Consider the following 13825-nt stretch of genomic DNA (forward strand, 5'->3'; position numbering starts at 1 on the left):
GCAATCGACAACTATGCGAGTGTCATCCTGTCAATGAAAACCTGCAACCTGCTTTCGTCTTCCTTTTCTGAAGGAGGCGCCCGCTAGTCGGCGTTCATCGAAACGATGCTGCTGCGAAATTGCCGATGTTTCATTAATATTTGTGCTGTTATTACCTATGTCTAATCGTTCGTTTCTTAACTTGGTAGAAGTGGAACAAATTCAATATTTAATGGTTTCCACAGTGTTCACCATTCGGAGAAACACGAAAGAATTCCTTCAAGTGCGTCGGCAACGTTTAGAGGCATCGTTAACCTTTAGGTGCATCGCGATTGCAGTTTTCAATGCAGTTTGCGTGTCTGATGTGACAGGCGGGAAAATTGTAGCGAATTGACATGGAAATTGTTTTGGAAAGTGACGGAGTGACGGTTAGTCATTTTTTAATTTTTTTTTTCCGATTCAGTTAGGGCTCTTAGACACTGAGATTATCTCGGTAGACTGCAGATTTTCTGCATGTATGACAAAAATTAGTAGATCAAGTTTACAACGGTGAAAACATTCCAAGAATTCACGAATACTAATTTTTTATTTTCGACTTCTAAAAGTGATTGAGAAAAGAATTGAATGCGCACATAGCTTCAGTATTTTGCAACGAATGCAGACAATTTTTATTTTGCATAGAAATTCACAGTCTACTAGTCTCCCAACTGATCACCATAATTTTGTTTTCAATTCTCTGTTTCATCGATGAAGCAGTGACGACGCGACGGTGTGGAGTCAAGGGGCTTCAGTTGTTCACGCGGGAATTGTGAAAATTGATGATCGCGGCCGATTTCGATCGTTGCCGATGATCGGGAGAAAATTACGGCCACGTGTTGCGCAAACGCCGTGACCCTTTTTGATACAGAAAAAGCAGCCGACCTTGATAAGAGGCGTCCGCGGACTCTTACTTTCCGAGAGAGCGAGTACGAGCGCACCGAGCGCGCTCCGCTCGGATCGGATAGATCGTGCATCGATCTTCTCTAGACGGGTGGAATTTTCATGGTAGGCGAGGCCGTTGCGCAACAGGTTGCGGAGCATCTCCGTCCGAACGACCGAAATGTCCGGCTGCTATCTCTTTCGGATGGCGAGGAAGCAAAAATACTAAAAAAATTCTTTTGGGAGGTCAACCTGTCACGAAATTATAGATTAGAGTCTTTACAAATTGCATAAGTTGCATGAAGTTGCGTACAAGAATATAGTGTTGAATTGTACGAGTCTATTAAATATCGTAGACGAAAATTCAGCGAGTCCCCAAATTGTGCGAGCCAATTATTTCGAGTGAAGTTAGCAGTTCCAAGGATGGCGGCGATAACTATAACAGTTCGCGGAGGCCCGTTTTTATTTTCGCATGGTGGTGTTGCAGTAAGCAGCCGAAAGCGTAGACCTTGATGAAATTTGGTCTGGGGAGTAAACTGGAACACCGTGTGGAACATTTGCTTCATTTCGTTGACGCAATCGTAGCCGCTGCTGCTTCGGAATCTCACCGCTCGAATCGGCTTCTGCTTCTCATGGTCATGGCGCCTGGCCGCCCTTCATCCTTCATCCATAAAACGGCAAGAAAGGAAAGGGGGCCCGTACACGCGGCTACTTATCGCGCGCGCAAGACAGCCGGGCTTTTGCCTTTTATGTTACCGAGTCGTTCCACCACTATTCCCAACGAGACATCTAGCACTTTTACGGGGGTCAGGCGACCGGCGAGTTTGCAAACTCCTCCTGCAGCAAGTTAGGTTACTTCTGGCCAATCACCTTGCTCTGGTTGTTGTTTCGCTCCGAATCTTGATTTTCTGTGCCAGAGATTGCTTCCATCGCGCGGATTTGTTTGGTGGGACTAGGAATTATTGGGGGACTCTCATTTTTGTTGGACCGTGGACACATTTTTCATGTCTGTGTTGTTAGCAAGACTCCTCTTGTCGTCTGCTATCTCTAGTTCCAGAAATTATTCTTTAACCCTTAACACTCGAATGGCGACTGTAAGGCGTCACTAAAAATTGCTGTATCATTATTCAAAATATTTTCTACATTATTAAATTTGTTTGTATTTAAGACATTACTAAACATTTCAGTATATCATGAAAAAAAGTATATAGAAGGGAAATATTCTAGGTCGGAAGAAATATTTCGTTTTAGAGTTAAAATAGCTTCGAGTGCAAAGGGTTAACGTCGATCCCGATTTTGTGAAGCTCCCAATTTGCTTCGAGCTGTTTTATTGCCGGAAGCTGGATTTCTGTGGGGGCCAAATTTTTCATGGATCCCATATACCCTTCACGACTATCACATGAGCTACCCCTGCCTTCAACATTTCTTTTGCTGTTTGTTAGCTCTGGATGTGGATCTTTTCTTCTGTGTAGACTTCAACTTTGCACCCCTGCCAATTTGCTTTAATTTTGCGATTGTGTGGAGGAGACTAGGATTTTTTTCAAAAATTTTCATGGGTCCTATACACTCTCTATAACGACCCTATCGTAAGCTATGCCCTGAACAATATTCTTGTCACTTGTAAACCTCTAATTGCGAGATTTTGTCATCGATATATATTTTTATTTTGTACTGTTCGTAAATTTTAGAGCACATTTTGTTCGATCGATCATCAAAAACGGCTCAGAAGACGTGTATGATCGTGGTCTGAGCTTGTTTCGAAGTCGTCGAACCGTGCTGGACGACTTCGCGTAGCAAGAGAGTTCATCGAGATAATAAACCGTCGGTCAATGAATCGCGTGAAGCTGATACTGACGCAGCGAATTTCCTCGCACGACGTTTTCATTAAAAAAAAAACACTAATAGGTTGACTAGCGCAATCCGACGCCTTCTAGCAACGTCTAGAATCATTCAATCATTTCTTACTCGAAGCCAACGCGAAAGTAACGTCTACGATTTCCTCCGTGCGAAAGAGCCGCACCGTAATTGTCGCGTTCTTGCGATTACTTTCTGTTTCTCTCTTGAACTGTACAGCACAATAAAACCGACAATGATAATAGTGTTTTTCCACATGTCGATTAATTCCAGTCACAAGTGAGACCGGATACAGGTGTAGCTGCTGTTAACGAGCAACAGCTTTTTTTTCTTTTTTCTTTTTTTAACGTGGCAAAATGGTATTTCATACTTCCTATTTATTTTTCCCGTGGTTGTTCACGCGCGTCGGGGATAAACAGCTCTGCAACTGTTTCGAAGGCTACGGTTCCAGTGGTCCTTGATTTGTACAGGATTTCTGACTCATTCGCTTTTACCGAATAACCGAACGTCGTCGAGTGCCGTCATCGAGTTTCGAAATCGTTCGTCCGAAAGGTTAATGTCTCGCGCGTCGACGAAATTAACATTGATGAAACGCAGCATCAACGGAAATGAGTCCTCGAAATGCCGCGAACGCGTAATAACGAATCAATCTTCGTCCAAATCACGCGGCTAGTTACGTTCACGTGCGCAGTCAAAATACATTTATTTCTGGTCACAAATTGTTACAAACAAATTTGTTTCTGGCGTCACGTTACTAAGCTTCGCTTCGAACAAATTTGAGATTGCTACGAACTTGTCACAAGCAAATTCAAAATTGCTACGAATTTGCTTCATAAAATTCAAGATTGCTACAAGCTTCTCATAAACAAATTCAAAATTGAAAAATGTGTGTAACAAACTTTAATCCTCTAGCTGAAATTTCACCGAAAGACATTTCTTTAATTTCGTGAGATCTCGTAGATAACACGAGCTGTCCACATGAGTTGCAGTGTTTCTTTTGCACAATGTCCAGCAAAAATCGCAATCGCGGGATTCCCCTACGAGCAACGTTGCGCAATCCCAAGTTGTAAAATTGTCGCGTCAATAATTAACTTCGAATGATTTTCGATTATGCCTCGATCCTGCGTCATGCTTAACCGCCGATTTACTTGTCGTCCTGCGAAACTCGCGTTTACCTGGACTGTATCGTCCAACCGGTTTGCCGCGCTTTCTTCCTACGATCCTTGCTCAAGGATCCGCATAGGATTTTCCACATACTACTAATAGGAAGATTAATCTTGCCTGCTTGAATCCTACCTGCATCTATGTGTTAAAAGTGCATTCATTCCATGAATCGTCTATCCAAAAGATCATGGTTGCATCATTAATACGGTCCGCCTGTGGAGTGTTTGTAACCATCCTTGAAAAAATTGGATTTCGCATTTGCATACCTGCATTCTGAACTCAGGCGCGAATCCTGGAATTAAGAAGATTGCAAACCGGGTCCCTATGACGTCAATGGTGCCCCATTGACGTCAATGATCTACCCACGGGGAATCTTTTAAATTTTTCAGGGGAGTACCCTGTGTAAAAAAAATCGACTCACCGTCTCGAGGCTGTAACCTATCAAGTGCAGAAAAGGGCGGCTCCGAAGATGGTTACAGTTAACGATCAGGTTCACCTTGATGCGCAGTTGGTGCCCGCTGGAAAGGTTTCTGTCCTCTCTGAATTCTGCGAGTCATGCATCCGGAGCTACAGAGCCCTTTTTCTCATTCCTCTACTATTGTCTGCACCTTCGTTTCCCCCAACCTTTGTTTGCTGACGACGCAGAATCCTTGTCCACTGATGGTTGTTTTCTGTCTACTATTGCCGAAACTTCCAAGGAATCTTCTAATTCTCGAACAGGACAAAACGTTCAGTACACTGATCAGTAGACTGCGAACTTTCGGAAAAATAAAAATTAAATTAAATTAAGTTAGTTAAATTTTTTAACTCTGTGAATATTGTCACTGTTGTGCATTTAATCCACCCAATTTTATTACAAATAAATGCATAGTGATCCGCAACCTACTACAGTCTTTTCTCGTTATATGTCGGAAATACCTGGCTGATAAAAGTCGCATAACTGTCCCCACTACCGCGGGGTATATCCCTGAAAGAAGGAATAGTATCTCCTGGACGATATTTGTCTCTGGCTAGACCCGTCTTTTGGACATGTATCGAGTAAACGCTGTAATCAGTAAACAAAATGAAGATGCACATGAGAAACAGAAACCATATAGAAATTAATTTCTATTCTTAATATTTAATAGGTCCCACAGATTTACTGTTTTGCATTTCACCTATTGACTCTTACCATACATTTGTTGTCGACTGATTGAAATTGTAATCTAAATTATGTACACGTCGAGGGTTAAATGTGAACCCCTAAATGTCTATTATTGTTTCGAATGTGTCATCGTTCTAGTTCATTTCTGAATTTTTCCTTTTTTGTTGACGGTTACCAGAGTGACTCTAGAGATCAAGATCCTGTACATTGTTGACTCACAATCATCTTGCAAGTCATCTATCCCCGTTTCTCCATCCACTCGATCAAGACAACGATTTTAGTGTGATAATCATGTCGACGTTGTCGCATTCCCCTACCAATTAGCTCAACCAATCCGTCGTTCTCGGCGATATACGACAATTCCGGCTCGACTGATTGCGCGCGGCTCGTGTAATTGCTCGGGGTACAATTAGAAAGAGGCGATAATTATTCGGCATAGCCCAAGGCCACGGTCCGAGGATCGTTTTAGCCAGTGTTGTTCATTGTATTCTCTGTTTCCATCAATGGCTGCTACTTTCCTTCCATTAAAGTCGAATTTAAGGGATGATTCTTCAGAACAGCATGAGATCAAAGCAAAACAAGAGCCATCTCAGCTTCATTTTCAAATCGTTGGTGGATTGAAAATTTTATTTCTTTCATATATTTTTTATCTGTGGGATACAGATTTAAGTTTACCTTCATTTTCAAGTTATTGGCAAACCGAGGATTTGATTAGTTTAATACAATTTTTTGTGTCAGATAAACTCAATTTTAGCTTGTTTATTGTTTAAGTATTGGCAGATTTAGAATTTTATCAGTTTTATACACTTTTTTGTGGGAAATAAATTCAATTTAAAAAATGTATAAACACCATAAATGCACAAAGATCTACAGTCCATTAATAAAATAAAAAAGTTTACTATACAAATGTATAAACACCATAAATGCTAGTAGGCCTAAGCTTTACTTCAGGAAACCAGAAATTTCTAACTTTTTTTATATAATCCTGTACATTTTGGCGAGAAAATGCCAAAAATCCAAGTTTCGATTCTAGGAGTTCAGTAGTTCAAAAGATATGCGTGTATACAGCTGTGCGATTTTCAGCGTTTTTGGCAGGTAAGGACGCCGCCATATTGATACGTACTCGGATATCGTTCAATGAGCGGAGCCGCGACAAGTCGGTCGGGGTTAGGTTTGTAGAGTACAAGAGTACGCTTACAAATCTACGTTATCGGTATCACTGTGTGCTTGTGCTTCCATCTAGCGGCTCCGCTCGTTAGACGACACGCAACGCTGAGTACATACCAACATGGTGGCATCCTTACCTGCCAAAAACGTTTAAAATCGCATATCTTTACACACGCATAACTTTTGAATTATCGATCTCCTAGGATTAAAACTTGGATTTTTGGAATTCTCTCGCCAAAATCTACAGGATCACATAAAAAAAGTTGAAAGTTATTGATTTTCTAAAGTAAAGTTGTTTTTAGGGCTCGATAGATTTGCTATAAAAAATTGTCCGACTCTTGCGGTGCAGTATAAGTTGCCAAAAGAGACCTATTGCATCAAGAAAAAGTTAGTTCGACGACAAATTTCGAATGTCTCGCTGACAGGAAAATTGCACCGACAGTCGACGGTGATCTGTCAACGATGAAAAACGCCCGCCCGTTGTCCTTCCCCTTTTGGCATAGCGATTCATTGGAAGACGATGAACGGTGTCGTCCAGTATTCCTCAGGGACGACCATGCAGGGGATATAGGATTACCGGGCGACACTCGGCGAAGCAATTACGCGGATTCTGCGGAATCTCCACACGGCCAGCTCTCGCGTTATCGCTTTTACAGTAATCCCCCGTGTGAGCTATCGCCTATTGTCACCGAAGCAAGGATAACCGGACCGAACGGTTCGAAACGGTTCTGCACCTCTATGCATCTCGCTGCATCTCTGTCTTTTCTTTTGTTTCAGACAAGACTTTGTTCGGGAAGCGACGAGGACAATGTCGGGCATCATCGAGGTCTACAAAGACTTCATGTACAACAAAAATGGTAATGCACCACGCTCGTTATACTGAGCCTGGACCAGTCAAGATTATAGTCTTCTTTAGTCGTAGATAAAAATAGATCGGTTCCTGTTTTGTTTATTTACTGACAGAAATAGCAACTTATCCTTCTTGACAAGCCGTGCCTTATCCGAACGAAACGATTCAGCCTGTTAGAAAATCAGTTATTGTTTAGCGTTATTCTCTTTAAGTTGGTTCGTAAAAATGCATATTTTTCCATTCAATTATGAACATTGTATTCTTCGAATTTTTATACACTTGTATTGCATTTTTCAATGAATTTAGTGTACCGATTTACGCTACGAAAAATGACGATGTATTAAAGTGTTAAATACTAGAGTTGAATTAATTATCGAAAACCTTACTTTATATTATTTGAATCGAATCGAATTGAACTCGTTACAACGAACTTTTCTCCAACACATGACAGATAGCTATATTTTGTAACGCAACGCAAAATAAGTTGATTTTTTGGGTTGAATGCTTGAATATTTTCGAAAATTGTTTCTAGATCCCAGGACTTCAGATTGGTTCCTGGTGACGAGCCCAGGACCATTGTTCATGATCCTGGTAACCTATATATACTTCTGCACGTCTGCTGGACCGAGGTACATGAGGGACAAGAAGCCGTACGACCTGAGGACCGTGATGATCCTGTACAACATCGTGCAAGTGGTGTTCAGTGTGTATCTTTTCTACGAGGCTATGGTCAGCGGCTGGATAAGCGACTATAGTTTCTCTTGTCAGCCGGTCGATTACTCCAACAATCCACAAGCGCTTAGGGTACGTTCGCTATACGTCGATACAGGGCCCAACAATATCCATTCATAAAATCATAAATCGTTTTTAATCAAATTTTTATTCGAACTACCAGCTCGAAGAACAAACTCAAAATAATTTTAGCGAATTTACACGATCTAGTAATACTGTAGGTAATATTAATACTGCACGATAAATAGAGTGATCACTCATCTAAAAATTTATTTGGAGAAACAAAAAACTAAGAATTTAAAATTGCATTGTAGTTGGCAATATGTTTATCCTCTCGCATCGCATAGATCACTGCTGAATTCAGTATATTCATTAAATGAGCCGATTAATGAATTTTCAAACGTCAATATAAAATTTCTCAAAAATGAATTTCTCAAGGTAGTTATTCCACGCGAAACCTTATTTAGGCCTCCACTCATAACCAATGAACGCGAATAATAAATCTACGTATGCACCGATAATAGGGCGATCGGAAAGACCCACGTTCGTTTTAGTCACAATGCCGGGACAGGTATTTTCAGGTGAAAGGTCGATTGAATGCTCAACAGCGGCGTTTCCCACGGTTGCGAAAATATATTCGATCATTTAATATTCCTATGAACGGCCAATTAATTACGCAATTCGACTCGCGGCGACGTAAACGGGAGAAACACATCAGCCTTTCGTAGTGACCGCAACAAAATAGCGTGCAAAAGTTAAACGGATCCAAGGACTGTAACTTTCAGAGGACGCGCGGTTTAAAAATGTCCGAGAATTCAATCTTTTCCCCCTTCACTTTAACGGTCAAACGCGTCCCACGAACTTGTTCCTTTCACAGTTTTTCAAAACGGTAATGAAACATTAGGTTGTTGCATGTTTTGCAATTTTTCACTATAACGAACATCGCTTTTTTATAAATAAAATTTCAATTGATCAAAGCGAGCCGCATAAAGTGATGTTGTATGTTTGCTCGTCGATCAGGTTGCACTGTAGAAAAATTGTGCGTTTTACATAAACATCGACACAATAACGATACCACCTACGTCTCGTATCCGGGTAATCCAGCTATTTTAATCGAGACGGAAGAGAGCTGGCAAACTGTCCTTCCCGTGACGATCATAGCGTGACTAATATTTGCCCTAACCTTGTTTACGCAAACGCACTCGATCGTTTCCTCAGTAATGCGAAAAATATTGCTAGTTTCTCTGTAAGAAGAAATACATTATACATAAAGATGTCGATGTTGAAACTGTTATAACTTGGTAACTAAATATCGTAGGACAATCAATTTGGTCTCATTTCAAAGTTGGAAGCCTCTACTTTTACAACCCATTATTCATTTTCTTCTACAAAATCTTTGCATTATACAGCGGGTGGGAAACCGAGGACACAATTTTGGTCAAAAGTGCTACAAACTCAAACGTCTATAAAAAGACTGAACAATTTTTTTCCTAACTGAATCGACCATAGATTTATAGAGTAAGGCGTTCTGTTTGCAACGAGTCCTAAAAAATTGATGTACGATTTTTTTTTACTGTTTCATTGGACAAAAATGAGGGACAGGTTCGATTGTGCAAAGTCCTCACGGTGCATCTTATATTATTTTAAAGATCACCGTTCGCCTTTCACTCAAAGCTCAATGAAACAGCTACAAAAAATCGTACATCAATTTTTAAGGTCTCGTTGCAAAGGGGATACTTCAATATTCGAATCCACGTTAGTCTCAGTTGCGAACAAAATTTTTCAAAGCTTCCAAAGACATTTCAATTTACATTCAATTAGTAGCATTTTCGAGGGCAGACCTCTATTCAGTTTTCCACCTGCTGTGGCGTGCAGAAATGTTCTTTCAAAAAATGAATGAAAGTGCGTAAAAGTAGAAGCTTCAGGCTTTAAAATGAGTCCAAGTTTATAACTGTACGATTTTTTCTTGCCAAGTTGCAGCGGTTTAAACATCAAGAATTTCTACAAAATTTCTTGAAACTTCTTCCCCTTTTCCAGACAACAATACTAATTCCCCTAATCTTCCAGATGGCACGAGCGGTGCACTTATACTTTATGTGCAAGCTGGTGGAGCTCCTGGACACGGTGTTCTTCGTTCTGCGGAAGAAGAACCGTCAGATCAGCGGTCTCCATCTGTACCATCACGCGTTGATGCCGATCTGCGCCTGGGTAGGCATCAAATGGTTGCCGAACGGTCACGGGACTCTTCTAGGCGTGATCAACACCCTGGTCCACGTGGTGATGTACACCTACTACTTGCTGGCAGCGATGGGGCCCCATATGTACAAGTACCTCTGGTGGAAGAAGCATCTGACGACGATGCAGCTAGTCCAGTTCATCATCGTGTTCCTGCACTCGTCCCAGGTGATGTTCAACGGGTGCAACTACCCAAAGACGATCGCGTTCCTGCTGACCTTGAACTCGATGATCTTCTTCTACATGTTCGGCTCGTTCTACATCGAGAATTACATGAAATCGAAAGGAAGATCGACGCCGAGCAACGGACAGGCGAAGAGCAAACCGGAGTAGAATGTTCGAACGCGCACAAACTGCTCGCATAGTGTCTTCATAGTTTCTACGCCTCGTCGATGCCGATCATGTTCGTCGCGTAGGACAGACTCTACGAGAAACAAACTGATTCGAGAGATTCGATCATGCCATAGCTACTTGGACACCGAGAGTCCGTCGGCGTAGAATCGTCTACTTTGAGAGAGTGAACCGCCTGATCCTCGTTACCTGCTTTTAAATTAATAATTGCCACGATCTTGCTGCTACGCTCGCAAGATGGTCGCCGGGAATTCTATTCGCGCGGACAAAATTCCACGGAAAGCGTACGAACCGTTACGAATCTTCCTTTTGTGAGCTTGTCAACGATTGTTTCACCTCGACTGCGGATTTGTTGCATTTGTGAGAAAAAATGGGTAGGCGAAACTTGAAACGGTAAAGGTACGAGCGCATTACAGACGAAATAATAATGCGTATAATAGGGTTTTCCCGAAAATTTTGCATTCCCTTGAAAGCGATGATTACTGCGGTAATTTGAAGCAACTTTTTCATTTACAAAAATATTCTCCGTCGCTTTGTTGACGAGTTATGAACGAAAAACACGGACCAATCAGAGCGCGGCTACAGCGGACAGACTCCAGCTCGGTAATTGATCCCGCTGAGCGTGGCATCGGCATTGGTCGAGCCGGAATTCGCCATTGTAGCCGTGCTCTGATTGGTCCATGTTTTTGCACAATAACTCCTTAACGAAGCCACGGAGAACATTTTTGCAAAGGAAAAAGGTACTTCAAATGACCTCAGAAATCACCTCTTTCAAGGAATTAGAACGTTCGTGGGACACCCTGTATATCCTCTAAGAATGCCACGTGAAATTACTTGTTTTTACTTGTCTTCACGTGACGCGATAGTAATGCGTCCCTGCCTTAAAGGGATTAAAAGAAGATATCGATACATTATTTTTGGCATTAAAGTAATTAGTGCAAGAAAACAATGTCAACTCCTACTTTCTGTAACGGATTGTAGACAGTGTTTATTCTGCACGCAGATCTGCAGTCCAGTTTCCTCCCTTTGCGGACGATCGAACTTCTTGCTGTGTGTAAAAATGTGAGAAAGGGGAAAATATTATTTAGGAATATGGAACTAATATGGATTAAATAGGACAATTTTTGCTTGATTACAATACTTGGCTCTGCGGTGTACATTTGATTAGGACTTCTTTGTCGCTGACGATTTTCTCGAAAGAAAAAATTGTTGTGCATCGCAATACATTTTTTAAATTGCTAAATAGAAGATATTTTAGAATCTGCACAGTAAAAGTTCTGTATAAGGAACTGATCTGTTATAGAACTTCTGTTAAAGAATTCCATAAGAGAAAAGAAACACAATTATTATTTTCTAGAGGAGATTGGCACATTTTAATGAGAATCATTAATTAAAAATAGGGGAACGATCACGTCCGCCGAGGGTTAGAAAAATGTAGCAATAATTTAGATTGAATTAGGCTGAACAAGCTTCAAATTGGAGCAGGTCTGTAACACGATGTCAATTATAAATAAACGCTTCAGATTTCGTAGAACTGATTAGAGACAATCCATATATTCTTGCGTCTATGGTATGCTTTTGGGAATTTCGAATTTCCCGGCACGTCGCAAACGATCGATTTCAGACGGTAAAGAATTATTCTGTCGAGTCGATAGAGAGGAAATTGATCGTTGAAGAAGAGTGATCAACGATCGCTCTGTTACCGATCCGCGGATCGGTCGGTAAAACAGATCATGTTTCCTTAGACTTTCCTTTTTCTATCTACTTACTATTTTCGTCGAAGTAAGCGACAATGATTCGCGGTGGTAATTGATACTTTTTTTTTGTACGATAGTGTATGCTGAATGAGTGTATACAGGGTGTCCATGAATGAATCCAATGTTTTTACTGTTTTAACTGAGGGCGCCCTGCGTACACAGTTGGTTCGGGAATCGAAATTTATCGTCACTTGCATCGTTCATCATTTGTAAGTAATCCGCGACTGTGCTAATATACGCGGATGTGTTTTGCAATAAAGGAACCGCATTTTTACTTGAACGATGTTCACAGGGTCGTTTTTGTGTCGAATCGAGTTTGTTCCTGTTTGTGTGACTAACGCTTAAGTTGCATGTTTGGTTCGGGGAAGCTAGCTTGATGTGATAATTGTAAATTTTGTTGTGAAAATTCACCATCAACGAATGCACGAATGGATTCTTATTTGAATCAGTTTTACATTAATTTTTCGTCGACATTTTTAACTGTATATGTTTTATATAAGATGAAACTTGAAGGGTTGAGTAATTCGATAGTTGACCATTTTTGTACGTTTAATTTCGTTAATGAAAGGATCCTGCGCAGGATCGACACAATAAAAATCAAACTTTTAGTTATTGATACTCTATGTTAAGTCTCGAACGTTGGAGTCGGGTTACTTCATTTTTTTATGTTCAAACTTAGCGCGAATGTTCGACGCTCTGAAATTGAAGAAAAATCATTCAAAGTGAAGATGGCCACATTAGGATGAACAAAACTCAATTAAAAATGGAAATGGCTACTCCAAAGTCGAGGAACATCGATTCAAAATGAAGAGAGTTATTCTAAAATTAAAGGAAATCGATTCAAAATGGAAATAATCTTTTTAGTATCAAAATAGATCTGCTCAAAATTGCACTGTTTAAAAATAATTTAATCCATGTTCCCAATTATACAACCTAACTAACGAACATTCTAAATCCTGTTAAAAAACAATTACGTTAACAAAACAACCTATTTACCAGTGCAAACGTGTATCCACCATTCTTTTTGCTTCGTTCTCTGTAGATTTTGAAAATTCATTGAAAAAATCGCTGACCAGAGGATAGAGCATGAGGCAGTGCCTCTATCAACGAATGCAGGCGAGTCTTCGGTTATTCACCGTTCGACGTTTCGTCGTCGTTTAGGGTCACGACCATGGGACCCAGGGGACCTCTCCATCCGCTTCATGCTAAAACTGCCGCTCGACGGTATTGACATTACCGTCTATGGAAATTATTCACGGTGCATGACACGCATATTAGTGGGGATCAATTGAACGGTACGAGATGTCACTTCGAACCCATTCACGTACGACCGGGGAAGCTGCGCTTCGACAAAACGCGACCAAACATCGCCAATTACCGTGCACCGTTCAAACATACCTGACTACGCATCCAAATATCGTCAAAGTATCCTTATTCCATTTTGTTTTCATTTTTCGCTGAATGCCAGGACCAAAATAAATTATATTTTGTTTTCTAAAAGTATACCATTCGGTCTTGTGTCTTTCAAGAATATATTATTGTGTGTTCCTGTGAACCTTTTTTTTTTAGTAAGAAATGGTTTTCAGAAAGTTCTTTAAAAAATGTTATTGTGGAGTAGATATTTTAGTATCCCGGCCGAGAGCCTTCTAAAAACTATTTACAAAATTTGTTGCA

General features: G+C 40.7%; 1 protein-coding gene across 2 annotated transcripts in view; it reads left to right on the top strand.

Annotated features, from left to right (window-relative positions):
* The window catches only part of LOC143353228 (very long chain fatty acid elongase AAEL008004), a 39228-nt gene extending 26463 nt beyond the window's left edge, over window positions 1-12765 (top strand). For both annotated transcript variants that reach the window (XM_076786390.1, XM_076786391.1), the window contains exons 2-4: window positions 7004-7083; window positions 7609-7880; window positions 9876-12765. In XM_076786390.1, coding sequence (XP_076642505.1) covers window positions 7004-7083; window positions 7609-7880; window positions 9876-10376 — 853 coding nt within the window. In that variant the 3' untranslated portion in view covers window positions 10377-12765. The remainder of the gene's footprint in view (window positions 1-7003; window positions 7084-7608; window positions 7881-9875) is intronic.
* The last annotated feature ends 1060 nt before the right edge of the window (window positions 12766-13825 follow it).

The sequence above is a fragment of the Halictus rubicundus genome, chromosome 4, assembly GCF_050948215.1.
Source record: "Halictus rubicundus isolate RS-2024b chromosome 4, iyHalRubi1_principal, whole genome shotgun sequence".
NCBI lineage: Eukaryota > Metazoa > Arthropoda > Insecta > Hymenoptera > Halictidae > Halictus > Halictus rubicundus.